This window comes from Schistocerca serialis, chromosome 1 (genome assembly GCF_023864345.2).
Source record: "Schistocerca serialis cubense isolate TAMUIC-IGC-003099 chromosome 1, iqSchSeri2.2, whole genome shotgun sequence".
NCBI classification, from domain to species: Eukaryota; Metazoa; Arthropoda; class Insecta; order Orthoptera; family Acrididae; genus Schistocerca; species Schistocerca serialis.
The window spans coordinates 997,928,886-997,955,639 of record NC_064638.1 but is presented as its reverse complement, the minus strand read 5'-3'; the positions used below and the strand labels follow the sequence as shown (position 1 = coordinate 997,955,639).

General features: G+C 43.9%; 1 protein-coding gene across 1 annotated transcript in view; it reads right to left on the bottom strand.

Moving 5' to 3' along the window:
- LOC126413271 (uncharacterized) overlaps positions 1 to 26,754 on the bottom strand; it is a 492,894-nt gene that overhangs the window by 7,334 nt on the left and 458,806 nt on the right. The window contains exon 9 of the mRNA XM_050083175.1: positions 17 to 264. Within this exon, the coding sequence (XP_049939132.1) occupies positions 17 to 264 (248 nt within the window). The remainder of the gene's footprint in view (positions 1 to 16; positions 265 to 26,754) is intronic.

The window sequence follows — 26,754 nt, the reverse complement described above, 5'->3', positions numbered from 1 at the left end:
GCTTGTATCAACTTACCCTCCCAAACGGGCGGGCGGGGCGGGCGCCGTTGAATCGGGGAGCGTAGCCGTTGCAGGCGGCGGCGTGCGGCGGCAGCACCGTCGGCGGCGGGGCTGCGAAGACGAGGGGCGGCGCCGCCGAGGCGGGCTGCGGGGGCGGCAGCAGCAGCGCCGACCTGGCCGCGGCGGGCGGCAGCCCGGCGCCCACAGACAGCGCCTCCAGGTACTCCAGCCGCTCGATGGCGTGGCCGCGTGCGTCCTCGAACGCTGACACATAAACAAGCGCTGCCCTCAGTCCCAGGAAATGCCTGCGTCGGCGCGGAAACTAGTCGCATTAGACGCGTCTCGCCCAGTCTTTATTTTGACCCATACCAAGGGCAAAACGAAAGTCATACTACTACACTGCATTACATAGAATTCCTTTGTTTATAGAGTGTCTGTATATTAGGCTACATTAAAGTATCCTTCAGATATGTACGTATGTCTGAAGGAACAGACTATGTTTTGACGATAACAGCTGTTATGTATATATTAAGAAATGGATTCGCATGTTGCTTATATGTATAGACGTCAGCTGTGGATTTTACTAATGATGCATGGAATTTTGTGCCGGAATGGAAGTCGAAGGCGGATTTTCCGTTTATCACGAGCGGCCGCCATAATCTCGTCGGCTAATCCTGCAGCACACCTCCCCGACCAGTCCAAAGTTCTATGTCATGTTGTCCGTATTCCCTATTCTCGCAATTTGTTATTCCCACTCAGGGAGAGACAAACTTTTACTATCATCATTTTAGCCGTCGAGGCTGCTTCTACCGCCAGGTTTTATGCAGCCCGTGACTCCAGCAAATACCATTAGTATAATTTTCGTATTCTGTCGCTCGCTACGCGCGAACTCTTAATCCTATAGAAAAAATGAACAGAATCTTTTTGTGCGAAATGTAATGTAGTTAAATTTTGTACTGGTATACGTTTCCGCTAGAGGTCATACTATTCTTATTATTTAAGAAAAACGTGGTCTCCAACGAAAATGTATCCCATTAATAGTTTGCGCCTAGCAAGCTATAAAATATGAAAAACTCGCGCGTCGTTTCTGAAGGCGTTGTGGGTTGCATAAAAACCTATCGGCATGGGCAGCTGAATCACCCTATGCACCAACACATTGTCCGTGTGCGAAGTTTAGGTTGGTCTACGAGGCTTGTACGGACAGCCGAATTCGCTTTGAGTCCCGGTATCGTACAAATTTTCGTGTATAATTAATAAAATGTGCTTCTGACGTAAATACATATTTGCAATTTGTGAATCCATTTCTTAAAGTTATATAGAATTCCAATTGCGAAAGTGTGCTTCATGCTTCCAAAATACACTAGAATTGGCGAAAACGGCAACATTCTTAAAGAAGGGCCCGAATAAACCAAAGTCGCAGGATGTGCAAAGGTACAAATCGGCAATAAATGATTACAGAAACACTTCCTGTTTTGTTACCGAAAAGTTCTGTGTTCACTAAATGAACAGACTGCAAACGAAGTGATAACGCGAAATCTACTGCCAGTATACTTCTTCGACGTCGAATTCTCTAATGTCAGGACGAATTTAAACAGGGCAGGATAGTCAGGACTCCTGGTAATGCGAGTGCAATACTGTGACATTTCGGACAGTACGGAGTATATTTATTTTTATATACCCATTTGTGTATGTTACACTCTTGGTATGACATAATTAATAGCGAAAACCGACGCGAGTAAAAATATACGAGAGTAGAAGGAATATAGTTCTAGAAAAATGAGTGCGAAAATGTACAGTTTACGAAATAACTGACAGTAGCGAAAGTGTGGTTGCGAACCGCCATTAACTTCATTACTAAATATTGTTCTAGTTAGTACAAATGTAACTGAAACGTAAATTTTTCGTTTAAGCCCCCAACTCATTGGGTTTAAATCTCGACCACGGCCTACCTTAACAAGAAATACAGCACTACTTCAGCAAGTTATATGCTACTGTTTACTGTACATTCGCGCCTGTTAAAGAATGTGATCCATGTGTCGTTCTAGCATTTGGACGTGATCTCTGCAGTGAGTTACGAGTTGTTCCAAACACCCCGGATAATCTCATCAGTCTAAACAGGACTGTACAATGGGAGCGCTGTACACTTCACTTCAGAATAAGCTAGGGGATAGACGTTAGGTCATCATGGAGGCCAAGGTACACGCCCTGCTCAATCTAATCTTGCAACGTACTGGCGCGCCGGTTCCCCATTATGCATATACCATATTCCCCACTATGGACCAGCAGTCATACTTATGCAGAAGGGACCTAAATCTGAAGTTAATTTCAAATACATTTGGAATAACAGACGATATTTCATGCTGAACTCAGAAGCTAACTTGCAAATCCATGTTTACTGCAACGGTTCTGCTCGTGTTACCGTTAATTTCCACGTGTGTCAGTTTTCGCTGTTAATTGGGATAGACCCTGCATACGGTATTCATATATTTACTGGGCATGTTGCGACGACAATAAGGCGTCTTTAGAATTAGTGGACCAAAGAGGCCGTACGGTGGCAAAGCGCCACATGAAAATACTGTGGTAATTACTTTCTCCACATGAATGTAACAGGCAACACTGGAGCAGAGAAACGGATGCTAGCCTGTATGTGCCAACTGTTTCACGCTGCCTTCTCTCGAATCCACTTGCGTCAAGCACGCCATTGCGTCGGCTTACACTGTATAGTAACAACAATTGTAATGGGCCCGTCAACGCCTACGGTGGCTTATTAAGTGGCTAACGAACTTTTTCGGACAAGGCACACTTCAAAAAAATGGCTCTGAGCACTATGGGACTTAACTTCTAAGGTCATCAGCCCCCTAGAACTTAGAACTACTTAAACCTAACTAAGGACACCACACACATCCATGCCTGAGACAGGATTCGAACCTGCGACCGTAGCGGTCGCGCGGTTCCAGACTGTAGCGCCTAGAACCGCTCGGCCACCCCGGTCGGCAGGCACACTTCAGCCTTCATCGAATGTAGTTGTGTGATCTAGACTACTACGTACTGAGGGAAATCTGAACAGAAACATCAAAACCAGTAAGGTTTTAGAGCTCGAGATACAGCTTTTTCTTAAGGAACTTCGTATGCCGTAACTGAACAGCGTAATGGTAGCAGACATGTGACGAAGTTTCTGCAAGCATTCTCCGAAAATCAGCAAACGCCGTTATTGTCTGCGACTGCTGTAATTAATATTCAGATGAAATAGCCCCAGGTCGCGCAGAGCTCGAATCAGTCACGTGTTTCACTTGTCAGACGGGAACATCAACGGATAATCATTGCCATGGTGAGGTTAAAAGTAGTTCTCAGTACCACAGTCAAACACGAAGTTCTTCCAAAAAAGGTGAGTGCTACCTTGCACTTTCGACCAGAAAAAGGTCCCATATCATTTTCTTCGTTTTCTTTCCTTTTTTATTTTCTTTTCAACTCAAAAACAATTTCAAGAGTGCAGGTTTTATGTTTTTTCTATATAAGCTCTGTTACTGCCATCGCAGGAATTACAATTCTTTTTGCGATGTGTGCTTATCCATTTATTAACTCGTTCTTAAAATATTTTCTGTGTATAAAATTGTAATTTCGGTTTCAAGTTTAAAACACTGTAATGTATTTAATATTCTGCAAGAGAGACGATCTTTGAAATGTATCGAGAGGTCGCTGCTGTGAGACGGTAACCAAGGAGTCTGGAGAAAGGGCAGAGACTGGCTATTGTCATGCGTGGGCGACGAAATGTGTTTGTACCAGCAGCAGCTTTAGGCCGTGTTTTCGGTGTATAACGCTGACTGTTTTCAACGCTTATCGCAGACTGTGAAATTAAAATAAAAACATATTAAGGTGTTTCCGGTTGTGGATTACCATCTCACAAAGTAAACTTGAAAATTAGGATATGACAACTGTGAAGTAACGTGTTTGCTGAGCGTAGGCCTGCTACCACTTAAAACTGCAAATCCCGGAGAAAGACTTCGAAGGCCCTGGACACTGAGACAAATCAGATTATTTTCTCAGACACACACAGTCTGTAGACGGGTAAGTTCGCCCGCTGGTATGCGGAACGGACGTGTAGAGTGAAAAAAGCTGGCTGCCTTGTGCAAAATGGTTCGAATGGCTCAGAGTACTATGGGACTTAACATCTGAGGTCATCAGTCCCCTAGAACTTAGAACTACTTAAACCTAACTAACCTAAGGACATTACACACATCCATGCCCGAGGCAGGATTCGAACCTGCGACCGTAGCAGCCGCGCGGTTTCGCACTGAAGCGCCTAGAACCGCTCGGCCACCGCGGCCAGCACTGCCTTGTGCACAACAGTTGTCTGACCGGTGTGTGTGTGTGTGTGTGTGTGTGTGTGTGTGTGTGTGTGTGTGTGTGTGGACGGCTTCTCATCGTTCTCTATAAAATAAGTATGGAAAATATGTGTGTATAGATGAGCGCCTAAGGGTGCTTGCCTCTGGTTCTTACTATAAGACGAACGAAATTATCTACGCGCCAGCCTTCATTTTGTGAATTTTAACTAAGATATATTAAAATATATTCATTTCCAATCAATCTAATTTCTCAATAAATAAATAAATGAAGGTTCCGGCTAACATCACACTGTTGTACAAACCACCTTATCAGAACGCTGCCTGACGCCCTCATAACTAGGAGTGGCAACCCTAGCTGGGCGGACCGTTTCTGGTGTGCAGTGTGGGCTGTGAAATATAAATGTACTGAAGTGTTTATCTTAGAAATAGGTATAAAACCTACAACATTCGAAGACTAGTTAGGTACGTTTAATAATTGTAGTGACGTTGGTGAACACTTCACATTCTTCTCGGTCAAGCATGTTCGGTCTACATCGCCAGCATACTCCAAGCAACGAGGAGGCTAAGTAACGGACTTTCAACTGCAGCTGTATACAAGTAACCATTTTTAACGGGACAATTATAACGGCAATTCTTAACAGGGATTACACTAATATGATATGAGGAGCGCCAACGTGGGATGACGAGACGCAATTTCCCACAGCTAAGCGTTTCTTCATCGGATATTAGGACTGTTAGAACTCGTAATTTTTTTCCAAAAACACTCGTGTAATAAACACACACATACACACACACACACACACACACACACACACAAACACACACACACAAACACACACACAAACCGGTAAGCAAGGTTCCACAATGGTTCTGGGCTACCATGGTATGATGCGACGTAACCAGACCCCAGTCAACACGCATCTGCCATACTTGAAGTTTCACGAGGTCGTAATGCTTCACCATGGAAACCCACGTACTCTTTCTTCATTGGTCGTAATGGCGGACACTGTACGACGTACATATTTTACAGGGCATTGGATTACAGAACATACAGTTCGACATAAAATATGGATAAACTTGAAAAGAAAGGAATAACACTTATAAACACTGCTAACACACACACACACACACACACACACACACACACACACACACACACACACACATATTACTCGAGCTACTTTTACGATATCTCATTGTCGTTACTTGCGTCACTTAATTTAAATCCCGGATACTTTGAATCATACTTTCATTCATTTCAAAAGGTTAAACTGAAATAAATTTATTTTATTAAACGTTTTCAGTGCAAAATATATTTTTGCGCATACTTTCACTTTTGACATTGCCTTCATTCTTGTAACTTTTGCTACAAATTTAGGTTTCCTCCATTTTTACGATATGCAAATGTGTGTTAGCAGTGTTTATATGGGTTATTCCTTTCTTTTTAAAGTTTATCCATATTTTATGTCGAACTGTATGTTCTGCAATACAATGTCCTGTAAAATATGAGCGTCATACAGTGTCCACCATTACGACCAATGAAGAAAGAGTACGTGGGTTTTCACTGGTGAAGCATTACGACCTCGTGAAACTTCCAAGTATGACAGATGCGTGTTGACTGGGGCCTGGTTACATCTCAGAACTCTGTCATACCATGGTAGCCCATAACCATTGTGGAACCTTGCTTACCGCTTTTGGTGAATATCAATAATTGTTTCAGCCCCATTGAGTATAATATTAAGTGAAGTCTGAAAACACTCAAAATTTTATGATATATAGATATTCAAAGATTACATACTAGAGATCTTATTTCATTGGAAACGTATCTGTTTTCCTCCAAATTTGCGGTCAAATTCTGCTTAAATTAAAAATAACAATTATTTTTATTATTAATTTTGTGTCTTGTACAAGTAATATTAGAAAGATTCCCTGCCACGATGTTTCGTCTGTCAGGGTGCAGCATGTGGGACCTATACACAATACTGAACTCACGAAAGACAGAAATCATATACAGTTGATTAAACTTGGTGATTCTTCTGTTATTTCGATATAAAGTTCCTGCCGTCAAGTGAATCATCTTCGCTATTACAATTTTTGTGATCAAGCTTTAAATTTCTAACACTCGTCATTAACTAACCACTACAGCTGAAGGCTGCAACTGCTTCTGGCTGAAAGCGTAACAGCCTAAACAGCCTAAATCCGAATTCAACGGTTTTAAAACATTTGCTGTGGTCCAGAAGACAGTCAATCGATTTAAAGAACACTCTGTCAACGCAGAAAATTAGACCGTAAGAAATAACAAAACTTTCCGTCAGTCACAAAGATCTAAGGATATGTTCCACAGACTTTATACGAACACAGTAGGGAGGAAACTGGAGACTGTTTCCCTTCAGGAGGTTGGGTCTACGGTATTTTTGAGTGAGGAAGAGAAATACGGGTTTTAACATTTGGTCGGCGACAAGGTCGTCAAGGACGGAGCAAGGGCCCGATTTGGGAAAGCCAAGGGAATGAAATCTGTCGTGTAGTGTTCAAAAGAATTATCCCTGGATATGCATATGAACCACCGACCCCCGACCTCCCGCATGCGAGTCCACTGTCGCACCACTGCGTCACCATGCTTGGTCACTCAGTTAGCAGCAGGTTTCGACTGAAGAGCGTAAGAGCTGCGACTAATTAATTTTGTCTCATTGGCCAAATGAAACTGACGACACCCAAAAAAACTTTCATACGTAAGAGTGTGTTGGAGAGTGGTCTACGTACGACAATCAAATGTTTCCTTTTGCAACTGCCGTAGGGAACAAAAAGTGATCGTCTAGAGCATGTCTTTTTTTTTTTAAATTATACATTTCAGCCTAAGGTCTTTATCGACATTGGTGGAATAACGTCAACGAGCGAAACGGCGCGCTCCGAAAACTTCCAGGACCACGCGGTCGACGGCAGCGAACGTTTGTTAAATGATTGTTAGACGCGCCAGGAAAGGCATATTTTCAACAAGAATGATTCATAGGGTCATGAAGTAAAACCAACTCACACACAGACAGTGTTACAACACAAGAAGTCTACTGATTTTTTTTTTTTTATACCACTATGGCTGTTGTTGTGAATGGTGACAAAGTATCGTTGTATCATATGATTAACCTTAGCGGAGTTCTGTCCTCAGAAGATAAATCGAAAATATTATGTTCTGCTAGTTTCCCAAACAGGGCAATGTGCGTGAAACCATTTACATTCTTTACCTCCTGGCTTGTTCATTGGAAAGAAGAAATGAAGGATCTGGCTACACGAGGGCCGCTCGCACAGCCGATTTTGAAAAGGAGGCTCTGAAACGTGTTGCAGCGGATCGCACTATTAAGTAGTCGTCGGACTGCACATGAAATGGGCGCTACACGTACTAGCGTGTGGTTAAGTACTCCACAAACAACCATTATACCCACATCAAAAAATGGTTCAAATGGCTCTGAGCACTATGGGACTCAGCTGCTCAGGTCATAAGTCCCCTAGAACTTAGAACTACCTAAACCTAACTAACCTAAGAACATCACACACACCCATGCCCGAGGCAGGATTCGAACCTGCGACCGTAGCGGTCACGCGGTTCCGGACTGAAGCGCCTAGAACCGCACGGCCACTTCGGCCGGCATACCCACATCACCCACAACTAGTCCATGTAATGCTTTTGACTGACCTTGCACCAAGGGTCCCATTGTGTCAGTGGTTGCTCTAACAATGGACTGATCGACCAGGTTTCCTCCAAATCGTGCTGTTTACTGAGGAGGCCTCATATGATCGTGATGGTATTTCGAGCAGCAGAAAAACATAACGCCTTGCTTGAGACACATCAAGTATCTTCTGCTGTGCCGGCCGCGGTGGTCTAGCGGTTCTAGGCGCGCAGTCCGGAACCGCGCGACTGCTACGGTCGCAGGTTCGAATCCTGCCTCGGGCATGTATGTGTGTGAAGTCCTTAGGTTAGTTAGGTTTAAGTAGTTCTAAGTTCTAGGGGACTGATGACCACAGATGTTAAGTCTCATAGTGCTCAGAGCCATTTTTTGAACCTTCTGCTGTGAATATCTGGGCCGGCACTGTAGGTGACAATCACATTGGGCCACCTTCTACCTGGCCGGCCGAATGGCCACCTATACTTGACATTCTTGCAAAGAGTCTTACCTGAGTTGGTGGAGGACGTACCTTTGTCTGTTTGTGAGAGGATGTGGATACAAAAAAAATTCAAATGGCTCCGAGCACTATGGGACTCAACTGCTGAGGTCATTAGTCCCCTAGAACTTAGAACTAGTTAAACTTAACTAACCTAAGGACATCACAAACATCCATGCCCGAGGCAGGATTCGAACCTGCGACCGTAGCGGTCTTGCGGTTCCAGACTGCAGCGCCTTTAACCGCACGGCCACTTCGGCCGGCGATGTGGATACAACATGACTGTGCACCGTCTCACTTCAGTGTGCGTGCCTGCAACCATCTTAATGCTGTATTTCCTGGTGTCTGGATTGGAAGAAGAGGTCCTCTTCCACGGTCTGCGAGGTCACCTGACCAGAATCCTCTTGATTATTTCTTATGGGGATATCTGAAGTGTATGAGACACCAGTGGATACGGTGATGGAATTAGTTGCTAGAATTGTAACTGCCTGTCATGTGATTCGAAACACACCAGGGATATTTGTCAGGGTGCGTCAGAACCTTGTTCGCCGATTGCACTGAGCCTGATAGCAGTCAATTTCAGCACATTTTGTAAGATGCAGAACAAATGGTACGTTCATTGTGTCAATGACGGTATTTGCAGTTAACTGTAATTAATTTAAATAAAAAAGTACACAGCAATGCGATTTAATTCCTACTGTCTCCTTACGCTGGCTTGTTCGACCCTAGGTACTCTACCTAAAATTGTTCAGTGGAGCACCCTTTATATCCTATTACATGTTTGCACGCTTTTACGGAAACACCCTGTATATGTGGTAATTAAAAAAAAGTTTACGAACTGGCATGGCACATCGAGCATAAAACAAGGGTCAGTAATCACTAAATACCGGATTATATGCATTAGTATGTTGCATATGCAATTGCGTATTTGGCTCCTTGTCACGGGTTATGGCATATTTTAACTAAAAACTAGTGACGATGCACATTTTCGCTCATGTTTACAATATTTTATAAAACGGGTGGTCTCTAGTTCGATCTAGTTTTGATGCGTTACAGATTGACCGAGACCTACAACTGCGTGCAATCGCTAACCGAGAGGCCACTGCCTAGCAAAATCATTACAGAAGAGGAACAGGAACAGCCAGAGTCAATATTCCTGCGTCCGCGCCCCCGGTTAATCCCCTCCGCTGTCATACCTTACGCGTACGCAACAATTACATTAAACTCTGCATGCTTTTAGTCGCGCGTCCATTGTTTCAGTTGAGCTTTCTATTTACTTGTACACAGCTGTACGTGTTTACTACGTGTAGCGGGTCGCGTGTTGTGCGCCATGCCGCCAGAAGAAAGAAACGTCATTTCGTGGATAGCTGACGTATGTTGAAACATTCACATATGACGGAATTGTTTTATATAGCCAAGTTTGCGAGAAAAACGTTTCGTGCAAAAAAAAAAAAAGTTTCAAATAGACCAGCATGTCAAGACAAGTCTTCATATCGCAGGAATGCAAAAGAAAGGACCACGACAACAAGAACTCGTTGCAAGCAATATTACTCTTCACAAACTTACAAACCCTATCCGCAAAGTTTTCCTGCGCATATATTGCTTAGATCAAAATAGACCAGATGAATCAACATTGCGTAAAAATTACATACCGACAATTTACGTAAATGTTCTGGAAGAAATACGCCATGAACTTATGGACAGCGTTATCTGGATTTCAGTTGAAATTACCAACACTTGTGGCCGTTACATTGCACATTTAATTGTTGGTGCTTTAAAAGAGAAGCCTTTTTCTTCTTCTCCCTCTTCTTCTTCTTCTTCTTCTTTCTCTTCTTCTATTTAGCGGTCTGTAAACAACTTGAAAAAGTAAATCATTCTACGATCGCCAGATTTGTTAATGAGGGTATTAGATACATGTTTCCAGAATCTTTTGCAGATGAAAGGGTGTTTGTGTTTATTTCAGACGCTGCTCCTTATGTGATCAAAGCACGAAATCCCTTCGAGTATTTTATCCCAATTTGTTTCATGTGGCGTGCTTTGCTGGTGGAATACATCGCCTTGCTGAAGTACGTTCCACGTTTGTGAATGTAAACGAACTTATTTCATCCACAAAGAAAGTGTTTCTAACGGCTCCTGCTCGCATCAAGACCTACAAAGAAAAACTATCAAATGTGCCTTTACCTCCAGAACCAGTGGTAACTCTTTGGGGTGTGTGGGTCGAGGCTGTATTGATTTACAATGAAAATTTCGAGGCCATTAGAGGGGTAGTAAACGACTTCGATAGTGCAGAAGCTCTGGCAGCTTGTCAGCACAAAGAAACTTTTAATGATTCCGGTATTAAAAAAGACATTGCTGCCATTAACACTCATTTTTCCCATATACCTGCAAGTATTATAAAGCTTGAAACTCTCCCAGGACCTCGAGACACTCAAAACTGTGGTGTTTACAAACTGGTAGAAAAGAATCAGGGACTGGTTTAAATTCTCTGTAGGTTCTTAAAAGCTTCCGTTTCCAGGAGGATAAAAATCACGTGGCCGAAATTACTCGCTGCCAGGGCAGTCTAGTTTTATAGGCGCTTTCTCCTGATGAAGAACTATGACGGAATATCCAGAAGACGCCCACTCTTCTCAGACAAGGACGGACGGCTAGGGAAATAAACTCGTATACTATGAAATAAATTTTAAATGAATTACAGTTACGATTAAGCAGGGCTCAAAGAATAACAAACAGAATTACATATATTAAACGACTGTCGACTTTCATCAAAACTGTAATACGACGTGGTCAATTGCCTTAGAAGGAAAAATCCAATTACCGGGTCCGAGGCGGCAGACACGGAGAGCGCGCAAAGGTGGTAATCACGGAATGCTAATTAGAGCCGGCCGCGCCGACATAATATACGCCGCATTAATAATGGGCGTGCACCGCGTAGCGCGGCTACCGAACGGCGCCGGCGCCGGCCACGGCGACGCCCCTCTGCCGTCGACGTGCGCGTCACTCACGCCGCCGACAACAGCCGGCAGCGGATATCGCCAGCGGCACTGTCGTTAACAGGAGACTAAGGTCGCGTCACCAGTGTAAGATTGAATTCGGTGTAATAAATTTGCCTCACCTAAAAAAAGGGATAAATATTGCGTCTATGATTAACGTACTGACTCGATGATACTTTTCCCCATAGTCGAGCCTGTATTTACTATTTATATTTACGAAAATCGGCACACTTTGTCTTCCACACTCTTCTGAAAATTATATAATTTTTATACGAATTCTTTATAAACATTCCTTCACTATGTATTGAAAAGGAGTGAAGATAATACTGTTTCAGAAGTTTTTGTTGGTGGGCGTGGTATATCCCAAAAAAATACAGCCACATGCAACACCACTACATATTTCTCACTGTCATGGAGTGTATTACTTTTCGACTTCCTTGCTTTGCACACTAGCCAGTTTATGGAGGATGTTTTCTTGATGGAATTCGCGAGGGGGGCTGGGGGTGGGTGGCGCAAACCTAGCAAAACCTGAAAACGGCTGCTTACGATTCGCAAAACATGGAAAGAAATCGAGTGCTTTACACACCACTAAACAGATCGTTTTCTCAGCTGTCCAATGGTATACAAAATGTCTAGCCATCTATTAACAAAGAAGCTAAAACACTAAGAAGAAGCTATAGTTGCTAGGCCCTTCTCACAGTCGGCAATGTAATAACGGACTTAAAACTGCGGCCGGCTGTGGAAGCCAATGGGTTAAATGAAAGCGCGATGTCCTTTCTTTCGGATAGACAGCACGCGGAATCCGCAGATGCGGTACATATCAGTAAATTGAATGAGGCGGGGGTGGCAAAGGAAAAGAAAGGGCCTTAACTACTGGTGTCACCTTTAGCGGGACTTTATGCGTGATTAGCGGCGACGAGTGAAAATGTATGCCAGACCGATATTCGAACCCGGGACCTCCTGCTTACTAGGCAGTTGCGTTAACCACTGTGCCACCAGGACACATGTGCCAAAGAACTAACACGACCCATCCATATAACTGATTCGCCTCAACAGGCAATAAATCCACAGCATTCAGTGCATCCGCAGTTACGTTCAACCTCCTGTGGGAATTTCAAAGCAGCGAGCTTGAAGGACATGGACGGGGATAGCGGATAGTGGCGCTAGGCGAGACTGTGGTTCAAATGGCTCTGAGCACTATGGGACTTACCTGCTGAGGTCATCAGTCCCCTAGAACTTAGAACTACTTAAACCTAACTAACCTGAGGACATCACACATGCATGCCCGAGGAAGGATTCGAACCTGCGACCGTAGCGGTCGCGCGGTTGCAGACTGTAGAGCCTAGAACCGCTCGGCCACACCGGCCGGCAACATATTACTGCCGGATATAATATACACTATATCCGGACACCCTTACGAAATATGGAAATGACTACTACATGCCACGTGATGCGGACCAGCTAGTATAAAAGGAGGCTGGCAGTAGTGTGTTATCAGAAAAAGAGCAGCTGAGTGGTCGCACAATAGTGACCGGCAGATGCGCAACAGGCAGGTCACACATGGGGAGAGCCTTAGTGCTGAGGGTTACGGGCAGGCGCTATAGGGGAATAGCCGGCGCTGGAGGGTACGTGTCGTTCTAGACTGAAGCATACGCTCACATTCTTCGTAAATACGTATTTAAGTGGAGTCCCATCAATCCCGTTTTTGCATGGTGACCCCTCCAGAATATGTGTCATCTCTGTTTTGGTTAGTATCTAAAAGGAATTCCGCTGGAAGTGCAACAAGAGCAACGGTTTATTTTCGCCTGGCTTGTTATCCACCTGTAACTTTTCATAGAAGCGTCACGAGTGGCGAATGAGTAAAATCTCAATCTCTCTTGTTGTCATATTAAGATTTGCTTCTTTTGGCAAAAGACAACGGAATTTACACAATGCCACGTCATTAACATGTTGTGCAGACGGAATTGCAAGAGAATTCCGAAGCAGTGGTTTATTAAGTGAGGAAAAATAAGGTCAACGGCTTTTGAAAAAGAACTCCCTTGGTATAAAAATAAATGTATAATGTCTTCACATACGTGGTTCCAAAATCCACAGCATTTCTTCCTCACCAGCTATCGATGGCCCATAAAAATTACGTTCTTTCATCTAAAACGTCTGTAGTTAATGAAATAATACACTAGATAATGAAGTTTTTCACAAGAAGCATATGGCCAAATACTCTCCTCTTTGTGTGCTATCATTCTCTAAAATCTCATTTCGATCTCAAATCGTTTATAAAATATGATGATTGTTCAAAAATGGTTTAAATGGCTCTGAGCACTATGGGACTTAACATCTGAGGTCATCAGTCCCCTAGAACTTAGAACTACTTAAACGTAACTAACCTAAGGACATCACACACGTCCATGTCCGAGGCAGGATTCGAACCTGCGACCGTAGCGGTCGCGCGGTTCCAGTCTGAAGTGCCTAGAACCGCTCGGCCACAACGGCCGGCTATGGGGATTGTTGTTCATATTTTATTCTGGCTTTATCGCTGGCGCGCACGATCGCAAAAGAGTTTGCTAAACATGATCAGTTTTACAATATCGAGATTGGTGAGAGACAGAGGCCTCCACCCAAATATACAGAAAAATTCAACATGTTAGATAAACTTCAAATGCAGCAGCGTATTACGAAGTATGCACCAAACGCAAAACCATAGCGAAGTTCAGTTTAAACGGCGAAGTGGCTGTCGTACGACTCGCTGCTGGAGGCGCCGCCCGCGCAGTTCACGCACTTGGCGGCGGGCGGGCAGGCGGTGCGGCATTCTTGCGGTCGGACGGCTCGCAGCAATCGGCTAACCGCGAGATTGCCGCGGCAGGCGCGTGGAAAACAGCGCCGCTGATGGCCCACATACCTTTCCCATGCTGCACGGCCCCTACCTGCCGGGGCATCGCGCACGGCTTCCTTTAACAAGTTTGGCACCAATCAGCACACGGAGCTGTGTTTATTACCTTTTTTTTCCTCCTCGAGTGGAATGTGACGCCTTCGCAGCACGTATTGGAAATGCACACCTATTTATGTCTAACCTTGAAACACACGTTCCGTGTTGCGGAGCGTCCTTGCAGAATGTTCTCTGGGAGAATCGGAATTACTTGATGTGTCTTCGCGAAATAATTTGTTTGCACAGATTTCCATTCCAGACAATACCTCAGAAAATAAGTACAGCAGGTCGCTAAATCTTCCCCTATGGGAATGGGAGCATGGTCGGAAAGCAAAATACGTCGTATTATCAGAGGAACACGTATTGACCCGTAACAAGGTACGGTAAAACTTTAATTTTCAACTGAAAATGAAATATTGTTCCCTATTAAAACAGTGACAACTTACAGTAGTGCCTGTATCGTAAAAATGTCTGTATCGTACGGTAAGATATTGTTACTATGAGTGAAAGTTTAACAACTCTACATACCTAATTACACTACTCCACTGACACACAACTGACTTATTTTGTGCAGCAAGAGATTTTTCTCCGTCTTCAATAGTTCTTGTGCTAACCCCTACCTGACTTGCAATGTGTTGAAAAGACAAGCCTTTGTCTGTCCTTACAAGTACTTTCATTTTCTCTGCCAAAGACAGTGTCACATATTTACGTTTAGTTGATGCCATAATTTAGTTTTACACACTGTAATATGCAGTAAGAACACTGTCATTAACTTACAAAACTTCTGTGCACTTATTTACTGATTGACTTAGGAACAAATTATTTTGTACCAAAAGTGATCAAACTACCGCATCTATCATCGATCATCTACATCGATACTCTGCAAGTCATATTTAAGTGCCTGGCAGAGGGTTCATCGAACTGCCTACTGATCCATATCGCAGGTGATGAGTCACTGACAAGTCCAAAGAAACAACAACGGAAATGGCATGGTTGGATTGCCCAGGGAGTCGGACCATTCGAGATCGGATCGGTTCTATTGTAGATTGCCTCTGGTGATCAAACGTGGTGGCAAAAGTACAAAACAGAAATATTACGGACGCCGGAGGACAACGTCCACTGGGCACAGAACTTGCGCCGCGAAGCACTTCACTCAGTCCTATCGAAAATATCGTGCCGTGATTAAAACAAACGTTGAATGTACCATTTGCATCGAAGACAATTACACTATGTTATCAAAAGTATCCGGACGCCCCCAAAAACATACGTTTTTCGTATTAAGTGCATTATGTTGCCACCTACTGCCAGGTACTCCATATCAGCGACCTCAGCAGTCATTAGACATCGTGAGAGAGCAGAATGGGGCGCTCCGGACTTCGAACGTGGTCGGGTGATTGGGTGTCACTTGTGTCATACGTCTGTACGCCAGATTTCCACACTCCTAAGCATCCCTAGGTCCACTGTTTCCGATGTGTTGGTGAAGAGGAAACGTGAAGGCACACGTACAGCACAAAAGCGGACAGACCGCCGACAGTTCAATAGGGTCTTAATGTGTAATAGGCAAAGCCGTAATGTGTAATAGGCAGACATATATCCAGACAAGAATTACAAACTGCATCAGGATCTACTGCAAGTACTATGACAGTCAGGCGCGAGGTGACAAAACTTGGATTTCATAGTCGAGCGGTTGCTCATAAGCCACACATCACGCCCGTAAATGACAAAAGACGCCTCCCTTGGTGTAAGGGGCGTAAACACTGGACGATTGAACAGTGGAAAAACGTTGTGTGGAGTGACGAATCACGGTACGTAATGTGGCGATCCGATGGCAGAATGTGGGAATGGCGAATGCCCGGTGAACGTCATCTGCCAGCTATGTAGTGCCAAAAGTAAAATTCGGAGGCGGTGGTGTTACAGCGTGGTCGTGTTTTTCATGGAGGGGGCTTGCACTCCTTGTTTTGGCTGGCACTATCACAGCACATGCCTACATTGATGTTTTAAGCACCTTCTTGCTTCCCAAAGTTCAAGAGCAATTCGGGGATGGTGATTGCATCTTTCAACACGATCGAGTACCTGTTCATCGTGCACGGCCTGTGCCGGAGTGGTTACACGACAATAACATCCGTGTAATGGACTGGCCTGCACAGAATCCTGACCTGAATCCTATAGAACACCTTTGGGATGTTTTGGAACGCAGACTTCGTGTCAGGCCTCACCGACCGACATCGATACCTGTCCTCAGTGCAGCACTCCGTGAAGAATGGGCTACCATTCCCCAAGAAACCTTCCAGCACCTGAGTGAGCATATATGCCTGAGAGGATGGAAGCTGTGATCAAGGTGGGCCAACATCATATTGAATTCCAGCATTACCGACGGAGGGCGCCACGAACATGTAAGTCATTTTCAGCCAGGTGTCCCGATACTTTTGATCACACAGTGTATATCAATTACGTGCAGTCGGTAAATCTACACAGGAGTTAAGTACTCCGCAAAAAGACATTCTTTACTGCTCGAGAATGACATGATTAGCATAGTCTTAAGCGGAACAATGTGTACACTGTCCAGTCTCTCAACATGTCTCGAAAGGCCATTTTAAGATCAGACAGTGTGCGTACTATTGTTATGAAAGTGCTCTTACATCCGTGCGCCTTGTGCCTAGCCCCGTGCGGTTGCGCTTGCGGCCCTCGCACGTAGATGTACGCGTGTAGGTGCATGCTTTTTCCACAGCATGTACACACGAGTGATTCCATTCACACCTATGTTCAAACTGGACGCCTCTATCTGCTTGTTGAGCAAAGTGCAGCAGCACGGCAACTAGCCGCAATGCACACAGGTGCAAACGCACCTTAAGACGACAAGGGTTGATAGCAAGGGAAGTTTCCCACAGAGTTCATGCACACCACAGAGACGTCATTCGAACATTCAGCTGCTATCGTTAGTCGTTCCAAATCGAATCTGCCTTGTAATGGTCGCCCGTGATCAACAACACCAGTTGATTGTAGCTAGCAGGTACACCGAGGACAACGCAACGGAACAGTTAGCTCCGTTTTTAGAGAAAAATGGGATACAAACATTACGCAACCGTGCGCACACGACCAATCCAGCCACTAGATGTCCGTTACGAACAAGAAAAACCGCACCCCCCCCCCCTCCCCCCCGCCAACTACATGCTACGCGAAGTAAGTGGGCAAGAGAATATGTAATGTGGAGCCGCGGCATCAGATTCTCTTTGCGGACGAGTGCAGGATTTGTCTAGCGCCTGATGTTAGCCGTAGACGAACGTAGAAACTACCAGCTACCAATTCACAGCTCAGGCATCCCACAGTTTTGAGCCAGTATCGTAAACGGATGTCGAACGTCTTTCGTCACCATCCAGGGTAATTTAATGGATGTGCAGTAGCGGGACAGATTCTTGTCACCTAATGTCCAGCCCTAAAGTCAACATTTGGGCAATGGGATAGTCTCTGAAAACGATAAAGCACGAGAATATCACGCTCATACCGTGAACGCCTTCGTTCAGGAGACAGAAGTGTGCCGAATGGAATAGCCAGCAGTGTCTGGTGACACGAACCCAGATGCGCATCCGTCGGACCAGCTGGAAATTTGCAGTGAGTCTTAGGACAGGCTTGAACATGTAAGAATGCAGTATGAAACAATATGTATTGAATGTTAACGAGCAACAAATTTTCACTTTACAGAAATTCATACGCGTACTTTGGAAGAGGCTACCCTCATATTTGCCATCGTTATACTTTTATTCCACAGTACAGTTATTTTTTAGTTTCATTAGAGACAATGTTTTATTTCATACTCCTGTCGGTGCAAAGCCCTCGAACATTCCCAGACATGCAGCAGTGCAAAACTTTTTTACGGCAGTTTATATAAATATTTCACAAGATCTGTTGAATGCGTGGTAGGGGGAATTTCTTACTGCCATCTGCCGCTCCATTTCTTGTTCCACTTCCGAACAGAGAGCAGATAAAGCTTGTATAGTGTCCTTCTCTTCCTTGTCTTACTCTCATCATCGTTCCGAGAGATATGGAACGGGGTCAAGCTGCTCGAAGTACGTGGTTCTTCAAAACTACCGGACAGCTTTGAGCGAAAATAACGACGTATTCTTCTCAGATTTTCTCATGTTAAGTTCCTCCAGAATTTCTGTAAAACTAATTCTTGGATTAAATCGGTCGACTACTTAATTCCATCAATTTCCTATTCTCATCCCACCCTTAAGGACCCCAACCTTATAATAGTACCATACACCGCACTAAAAAACAAGTGGATATATCTACAACTATACTCCCCGCCAGCAACCTTATGGTGTGTGGCGATTGGTGCTTTTTTGTACCATTTTCATTTCCCCCCTTTTCCTGCTCCAGCCGCACACGGTCCGTGAGAGGAACGATTGTTTCTCAACCTCCGCGTGAGGTAGAATCTCTCTAACTTTACTTTCAAGGTCTTTTAGTGAGTTGTACGTAGGAGGAACCAGCATACTGGTTGATTCTTCTAGGACGTGCGCTCTTGGAACCTTAACTGTAAACCACACCGTGACGCAATACGTGTCTCCTGCACCGCCTGACAGTGCAGTCGGCAGACCATCTCCCCTGCAACGAAACGCACTGCCCCTGTTTGGATTTTCTGTATGTTCTGTATCAACTCTATCTCGTACGGATCTCAGACTGACTAAATTTCGCCAAGTATCTGTCGAACGAGTGTTTTGTACGCTACAATCTTTGCGGGTGGACTACGCTTTCTGAAGATTCTTCCGATGAATCTCACTCTGGTATTCGCCTTATCTGTGATTAATTTTATCTGAGCGTCCCACTTTAAATCTCTACATAGATACACTAGTAGATATTTATTGAATGTAGCCACACCTAGTCATTGTTCTGTATTCGTACAATCACACGATAATGGAACTTTGTTTATATTGGTTACCAACTGCCAACCAACGCACTAAGCGTCGATCGTTTGCACAGCATCCTGCCTTTCATTACAATTTTATTGCGTGTCGACTTATCTGTAAACAACAGAATTATCCGCAAAAAGTCTCATGGAACTTCCGAAGTTATCCACTAGGTCATTTAAAATATTGCGAAAACTAATGAGCCTATACACTCGCTTGGGATACGCTCTAAGTTACTTTTAAGTCTGAAGATTTCTCTCCTTCTTCACCATCATCGTCATCATCACTATCATGTGATTGTGACATTTGACAAAAGCGTTCACGAGCAACAACAGTAGTACACAAGTACACTCATCAGACCAAGAAAAAACATGAAAGAGTTACAAAGAGTTATCATCTCGAAAAAGTGAAGTTACATAATTAATTGATGTGTTAATTCGCATGCACATGTTTGCAGCTCAGTTGCACAATGAAACCCCCACACCAGAGTACCGTAGCACACCGCTAGAGGAGCCCAAACAAAACTGCGACGTCTACTGATAAAATGGAGTATTGTGCGGTAATTAGTTTTCTGCATCAGAAGAACAAAAATGGTGCAGCCATCCATTCTAAGCATGTACAAGTGTGAAGCAACATTACACCATTACATGGCACAGTGAAGTGGCGCAGGAGCCTCAGTTGTGGTCAAAAAGTCTGAATAATGATGAATGAAGTGGTAGAATGTCTCTCTGTGAAGCACCGGGAATCGAAAGAGAAGTGCTCGTAGGTCGCATATCATAATCGAGCTGATAGCGCAAGAAGTCAGAACAGTCAAGGACCAGTTTTCAACATATTTTACGACATTTTGAACATGATAATGGTCACCGTCGTCCTGGTTTCCGGCTGTTCAGCCCGTTAGCCGACCCAAGACAGCAGCGGAAGTGCTGCATTCGTGTCGGGTCAAACTAGATGAATTCTTTAACTGTCTAATAGTCACTGACGAGTGCTAGGTGTTACACTATGCTGCCGAGACACAGGAGCAAAGCAATCAGTGGAAACACGTGCATTCACCACAGCCGAAGGGTGAGGCTGAGTATTTTTTAGGACTCCTATGGCCTGACGCTAATAAATTATGCCCGTACGGGGCAAATCGTCGTACAAGTAAACTATCTAAATCTGCTAAAGAGGTGGTGTCCAACGACGTGCTTTTGCTCCGTGACTAAGTCCCAGTGAATTGTGCACACAACACAGCTACAAAGAACTCTTTGGTTTATCAATTTTGCCTTCCCCTCGTGTTCTCCTGGCTGGCACCCAGTGCCTTCTTCTTCCTCTTTCACCGCATGAAGAATTTTCTGGTTGACGTCGAGGTGATTTTCGAGACGGAACGTTTGCCGAATTGCTAAAATGCAAATGTGGTCTCCGCCAAGTCGTCTAGCGTCGAGAAAATTGTGTTGTTTAGAAAGGTGATATATGGAGAATACTAACACTATTTTCACGTTCGACGATCGCAGATTGATTATTTCTCAGTGATTATTAGAACTTTATGACAATGGCTCGTAGAGGACGGGAGTGATTACACATTAACAGTTCGAAGTGAATCATTCAGCTACTGATCGCAGGTTCTAGGGTTTCGCGGCTGAGTTTTTCGCACAATATTTCGTAGGCTGAAGTAGTAGTCTTCTCAAGGTGTTGGCAGTTACATCTTGAAACGTTTGTTCGTGTGCTTCTGTCGCGATTTTAAGCACAGTTGCTTTCGCTCACGTTAAGAATATGATTAGTTCGTCGGCGAACTACTGACAGAAGAAACGCGAATCGTCAACTCAAGTAACTGAAAACACTATCACTCATACAACTCCTGAAACTAAAATATTTCCCTGTTTCATTTACCGCACTATGGACTCGTCAGTAACATTTTCATCACAATATAAATCCTGGTATTTACATGCTTAGCACTGTTCACTTGCAAGTGTAACATACCGTAACACGTCAAGAAAACTAGGTCGTCTTCCAGCAGTAATCCCCTCGTTGCAATAGCAGTAACCGTACGGTCTGCATTTCACGTCAAGCGATAATATTGCGATACAATCTAGTTTCCTGCAATTCGGGTTCATAAAATCTTACTCTATGACTGAAAAATATTTTGCATCTTTTGTAGAAAGTCTTCTACTGAATTTTCGAATCATTTCCTTCACGACTACGCTTTCAGAATAACTGCTAGAACATAATTTTCACACGTGGCAAAACTTTTTCTAGGAAAATGTTTTTTTATGTTTTTTTTTTTACTCCAAGAATGTTGTTGTGGTCTTCAGACCGAAAACTGTAATATTTCTGACTTTACAGCCACCATATTTAGCTACACGAAGCTCTTCTTAGAACTGTTAAGAAAGCAACAGTGGGGAGGTTGGTTGTTTGGGGAAGGAGACCAGACAGCGTGGTCATCGGTCTCATCGGATTAGGGAAGGATGGGGAAGGAAGTCGGCCGTGCCCTTTCAGAGGAACCATCGCGGCATTTGCCTGGAGTGATTTAGGAAAATCACGGAAAACCTAAATCAGGATGGCCGGACGCGGGATTGAACCGTCGTCCTCCCGAATGCGAGTCCAGTGTCTAACCACTGCGCCACCTCGCTCGGTAAACAGTGGGAAGATGACGCAATGTCGTGTGAAGTATGAACCGGTGACAGATGGTTTATTCGGTACGTGTATCGTGAGAAATACCGTCTAAATTGGGGCCCTCCTCCGCCATTGACTGCTGTGTTCGGAAGAAGCGCCAAAATGATAAACTTTTGTTATTAATATTAGAAAAACTAAACACTGAATTTACTTGCATTTTATATACAAGTATCTCTCAATAGCAGGCTATCTTTCATTAATTCAGAAGTGTTAATCACCAGCTGAACAATAAACAATTGCTAACAGAAAAGGTAGATGAATCATTTCGGAGATAGGGTCGCGTCTAACTTGATGGATGGCGAGGCGATTCGGCTGTCATCCCAAAGCTCGCTCGGCATTCTCGGAGGGCAGACATATTGTTTGCCGGGGTCGGTACTGGTTAAGAACTTAATTAGCAATCGCTGGTTTCTTGACATTTAGCTGAGAACTATTTTGACATAAATTACGCGAACAAGTAGTTCATTAGTTTGTTAATTCTCTGTGAAAGTGTGAAGAATAGAAATTATTTGTCATCCATAGAGTGGGCTATAGTTGTGCAGTTTCTCGTATAGCGTTAATAAAAAGCGAGTGTTATCCCTTTTAAACAGAACAATTCAAAATTTAATTATTTATCCAATCCCAATACCAGATCCCCGCAAACAGCTTATTACAACCTCGAGACAAGGGATTCACGACCTACATGCTGGTTTCTGTGCAGGCACAGCAACTATAGAAGACTGCAGGTTGGTGAACACTACTCAGAACTTTATATTCCACTCAGGGAGGTGGAGGCAACTAGGTACCTCGCTTGTACTGCAGTCTTAAAAGAAATGAGGTCGTGACAAGTCATCTGTGGTAACACAGAAAAAGAAATTTTAAGGAAGGGATTTATCATAAACACGCAAAATACCTCTTGATATCTTTCTCTCTTTCACTTGCCGTAAGGTCTCTCTATGATAGTCTATCCCCTGGTAGCCTCTTCATCTCAGTATAACCACCGCATCCTCGATCCGCTTGAACCTGATTACTATATTCAAGTCTCAGGGTGTATGCTAACAACTGATCCCTTCTTTGGACAGGTTGTGCCACACATTTCTTTCTTCCCTCATCAGATTCAGTACACCCTCATCCGTTATTAGATCTACCCATCTATTTTTCAACATTGTTCTGTAGCATCACATTTCGAAAGCTTCTGTTTTCTCCTTATCTGACAGCTTATCGTTCACATTTTACAACCATACAATGTCATACCCCAAATACCTTAAGTACAGACTCCCTGATACAAGTGATGTTACATCTTAATAAACTTCTCTTCTTCAGATATGCTTTTCTTGATATTACCAGTCCGCATTTTATATCCTCTCTGCTTCGGGCATCAACAGTCATTTTGCTGCACAAATAGCAAAACTCGCCTACTACTTTTAATGCCTCATTTCCAAATATAATTCTCTTAACATCGCCAGATTCAATTCTACTATATTCCATCACCCTTGCTTAACTTCTGCTGATATTCATCTTATAATATCTGTTCAAGACTCTGTCTATTCCACTCAGCTGCTCTTCCTAGTCCTTTCCTGTCTCTGACACAACTGCAAGGGCATCACTACACCTCAGTCTTTTTATTTCTTCTCCCTGAACTTAAATCCCCTTTCCAAATTTCTCCTTGGTATCCTCCACTTCTTGCTCAATGTACAGAGTGAATAACATCGAGGATAGGGTAAAACCTTGTCTCACTCGCGTCCCAACTATTGCTACTCACTCAAGTCCTTCAACTCTTATACCTGAAGTCTGATTTCTGTACAAGCTGTGAATAACCTTTTAACCCAGCTACCCTCAAAAATTCAGAGTGTAGTCCATTTAACATAGTCAAAATCTTTGTCTAATTCTATATTGTATGGCTAAAAAATGACGCACCCAGAAGACATGATCGGATGTTAATGTAACTTTGTACATGTACACGCCGTAAGTGGGTATGTAAACGATTTAAAGTTGCAATTCTCTGTGAGAGACAGAACGGCCACCAGACTGCATTAATGTTGTTTGTGTTTAGTGTTGTTACCAGGCTTGGTAGAGTCTACAAGGGACGTGAACAACGTCAGATGTTCACAGTTTACTGTGAAGGACACGGACCGCCGCTTACTCGCTGGAGACTGCGTTATCAGAACTTCAGAGTTTGAGAGGGCCTGATCGCTGGTCTCCATGTGGTCAGCTTGTCCGATGTGCAATATCCCGATTTTTGGAGCATTCGGGTGTCACAGTCTTCCGATGCTGTACGGCTTGGGAAAGTAAAGGCAGGCGTACTCTTCGTTGCGGTTCCGGTCGACGCTGTCTGACCGCAAGGGGGGATCGCCGTATTGTGCACCAAGCACATCATGACATCACTTATCCAAGAACAAGTAATGGACTCCCCGCAGCAACCATTGTTTGGAAGCCAGCAGCATCCACACCAGGGAGTTATCATGCCATGCGTAGGCCGCCGTTAACACAAAACAAACGGCAGCGTCTGGAGTGGTCCCGCAGCCGGAAAGCATGGAGTGTTGATGAATGGCGTCCCACTGTGTTCAGCGAGGAATCGCTGGTCTGAACGACGCCGGATAACCATCGTTGGCGAATATGGAAGCGACCTGGGGAGAGTTCCCAGTCTCCCAATGGTTTGACGAGGCACAGCGCTGTTATTCCTAGTGTCATGGCACAGGGAACCATCGGATGTGATTTCAGGTCACAGATGGTTGTGACTCTGGAACTCTCGATGGCACAACCATACCTCACGATCATCCTGCGTCCTTAAATGTTACCTCTCATGCAACATTACCATGGTGCTGTTTTTCAATAGGCCAGAGCTCGTCCACGCAGGCACGTGCCTCTTATGAACTGTCCGAGTGAAACTGACATAGTCCCATTGCCAAAAAGATAACCAGATCTCGACAGAACATGTGGAGGACAACCTTGGACGTCAACTCTAACTCGGAGGCAGTATCCACGTTACTGAGGACGAGTTATAACATTTGTGGGCGAGCTTTCCTCAGGAGAGAATATAACGATTTTGTGACATACTTCCCAACAGGATCAGGGCATGCATTCAGGACAGAGGGGGTGCAATGTCATACTGATAAGCAGGGTCATATTGCGAAGTGTTTTTTTTTCTCGATTTTGTAATCACTACAACAGCGTCACTTACCCTTTCTACCGGGTACAAATTTCATTCCGTTTCCTTCTCCCCTTCTGGGTGCTTCAATTTCTTTGCCAGGCAGCGTACAAATGCTATAAGCATACGTTTGTCTTTACTTAACCTATCTTCTAAGACAAGTCATATGTGTAGGACCAGTATTGCCTTGCGTGTTCCTCCATTTCTCCGTGATCCAAATTGATCTTACCTTATCCAAACTGATCTTACTTCGCACAGAAGTACAGCAGTTTTACTATACTTCCGCTACACCGGTCAGTACATGCCTTTTGAAATTGGAACTATTACATTCTTCGTAAGTCTTTCGCCGCCTCATATATCTTGCACGCCAGGCAGAATAATTTTGTCATGGCTTGATCTCTCAAGTACCTGAATAATTCTGAGGTAATTTTGTCCACTACAGAGACCTATTTTCCACTGGGGTCTGTCAGTGCCCTAGCAAATTCTTGTTGCAGTATCGTATCTCCCACGTCGTTTTCGCCTACTTCCTAAAAAATGGTCTTCAAGTTTTGAGTTTCGTTTCCATTGTGCAGACCCTCTATATAATCCTTCCACGTTGCAGGTTTCCATTCTTTACGTACGTTGGGCCGCCAACTGTGATCTTGATACGCTTACAGTCGCTTTCTTTCTTTCTTTTTTGTACAAAGGTCGCTTTAATCTTCTTCATGCTTCTGAATCCTTACATTTATCCTCTAGCCACTCCTGCTTAGCTATTTTGCTTCAGTCTGGAACCGTGTGACCGCTACGGTCGCAGGTTCGAATCCTGCCTCGGGCATGGATGTGTGTGATGTCCTTACGTTAGTTAGGTTTAAGTAGTTCTAAGTTCTAGGGGACTGATGACCATAGATGTTAAGTCCCATAGTGCTCAGAGCCATTTTTTTAGCTATTTTGCACTTCCTATCAATCTCATTTTTCAGACGTTTGTAATCCCTTTGGCCTGCTTCATTTCCTGTATTTTCATATTTTCCCCTTTCACCAATTAAATTCAACATCTCTTGTTTTATCCAAGGATTTCTACTAGGCCTTGCCTTTTACTTATTTGATCTTCTGCTGCCTTCACAATTTCATCTCTGAAAGCTAAACATTCGTCTTTTACTGTACTCCTTTCCCCTGTTCTTGTCAGCCGTTGCCTAATGCTGTCTCTGAAACTTTCAACCACCTCCGGTTCTTTCAACCTATCCATGTCCCATTTCCTTAATTTCCAAAAATTTTGCAATTCCTTCAGTTTTAATCTACAGTTCATAGCCACTAAATTGTGTTAGAGCCCACAACTAACACTGGATATGTCTTACAATTTCCGAAATCTCTATCGTGCACTCAGTCTGAACCTTCCAATGTCATCAGGTCTCTACCACGTATACAACATTCTTTCTTGATTCTTAGACCAAGTATTAGGGATAGATAAATTATACTCTATGCAAAATTCTTTCACTTCTCCCCCTCCTCCCCCTTAACCATGTTCTCCTACTATTTCCGCTTTTCTTCTCTTTCCTACTAACCGAGCTCCAGTCACCGACCACAAATAAATTTTCGTCTTCCCCAACTATTTCTTTTATCTCATACATTCTTTTAATCTCTTCATCATCTGGGGAGCAAGTTGGGATATAATCTTATATTACTGTGGTGCGTG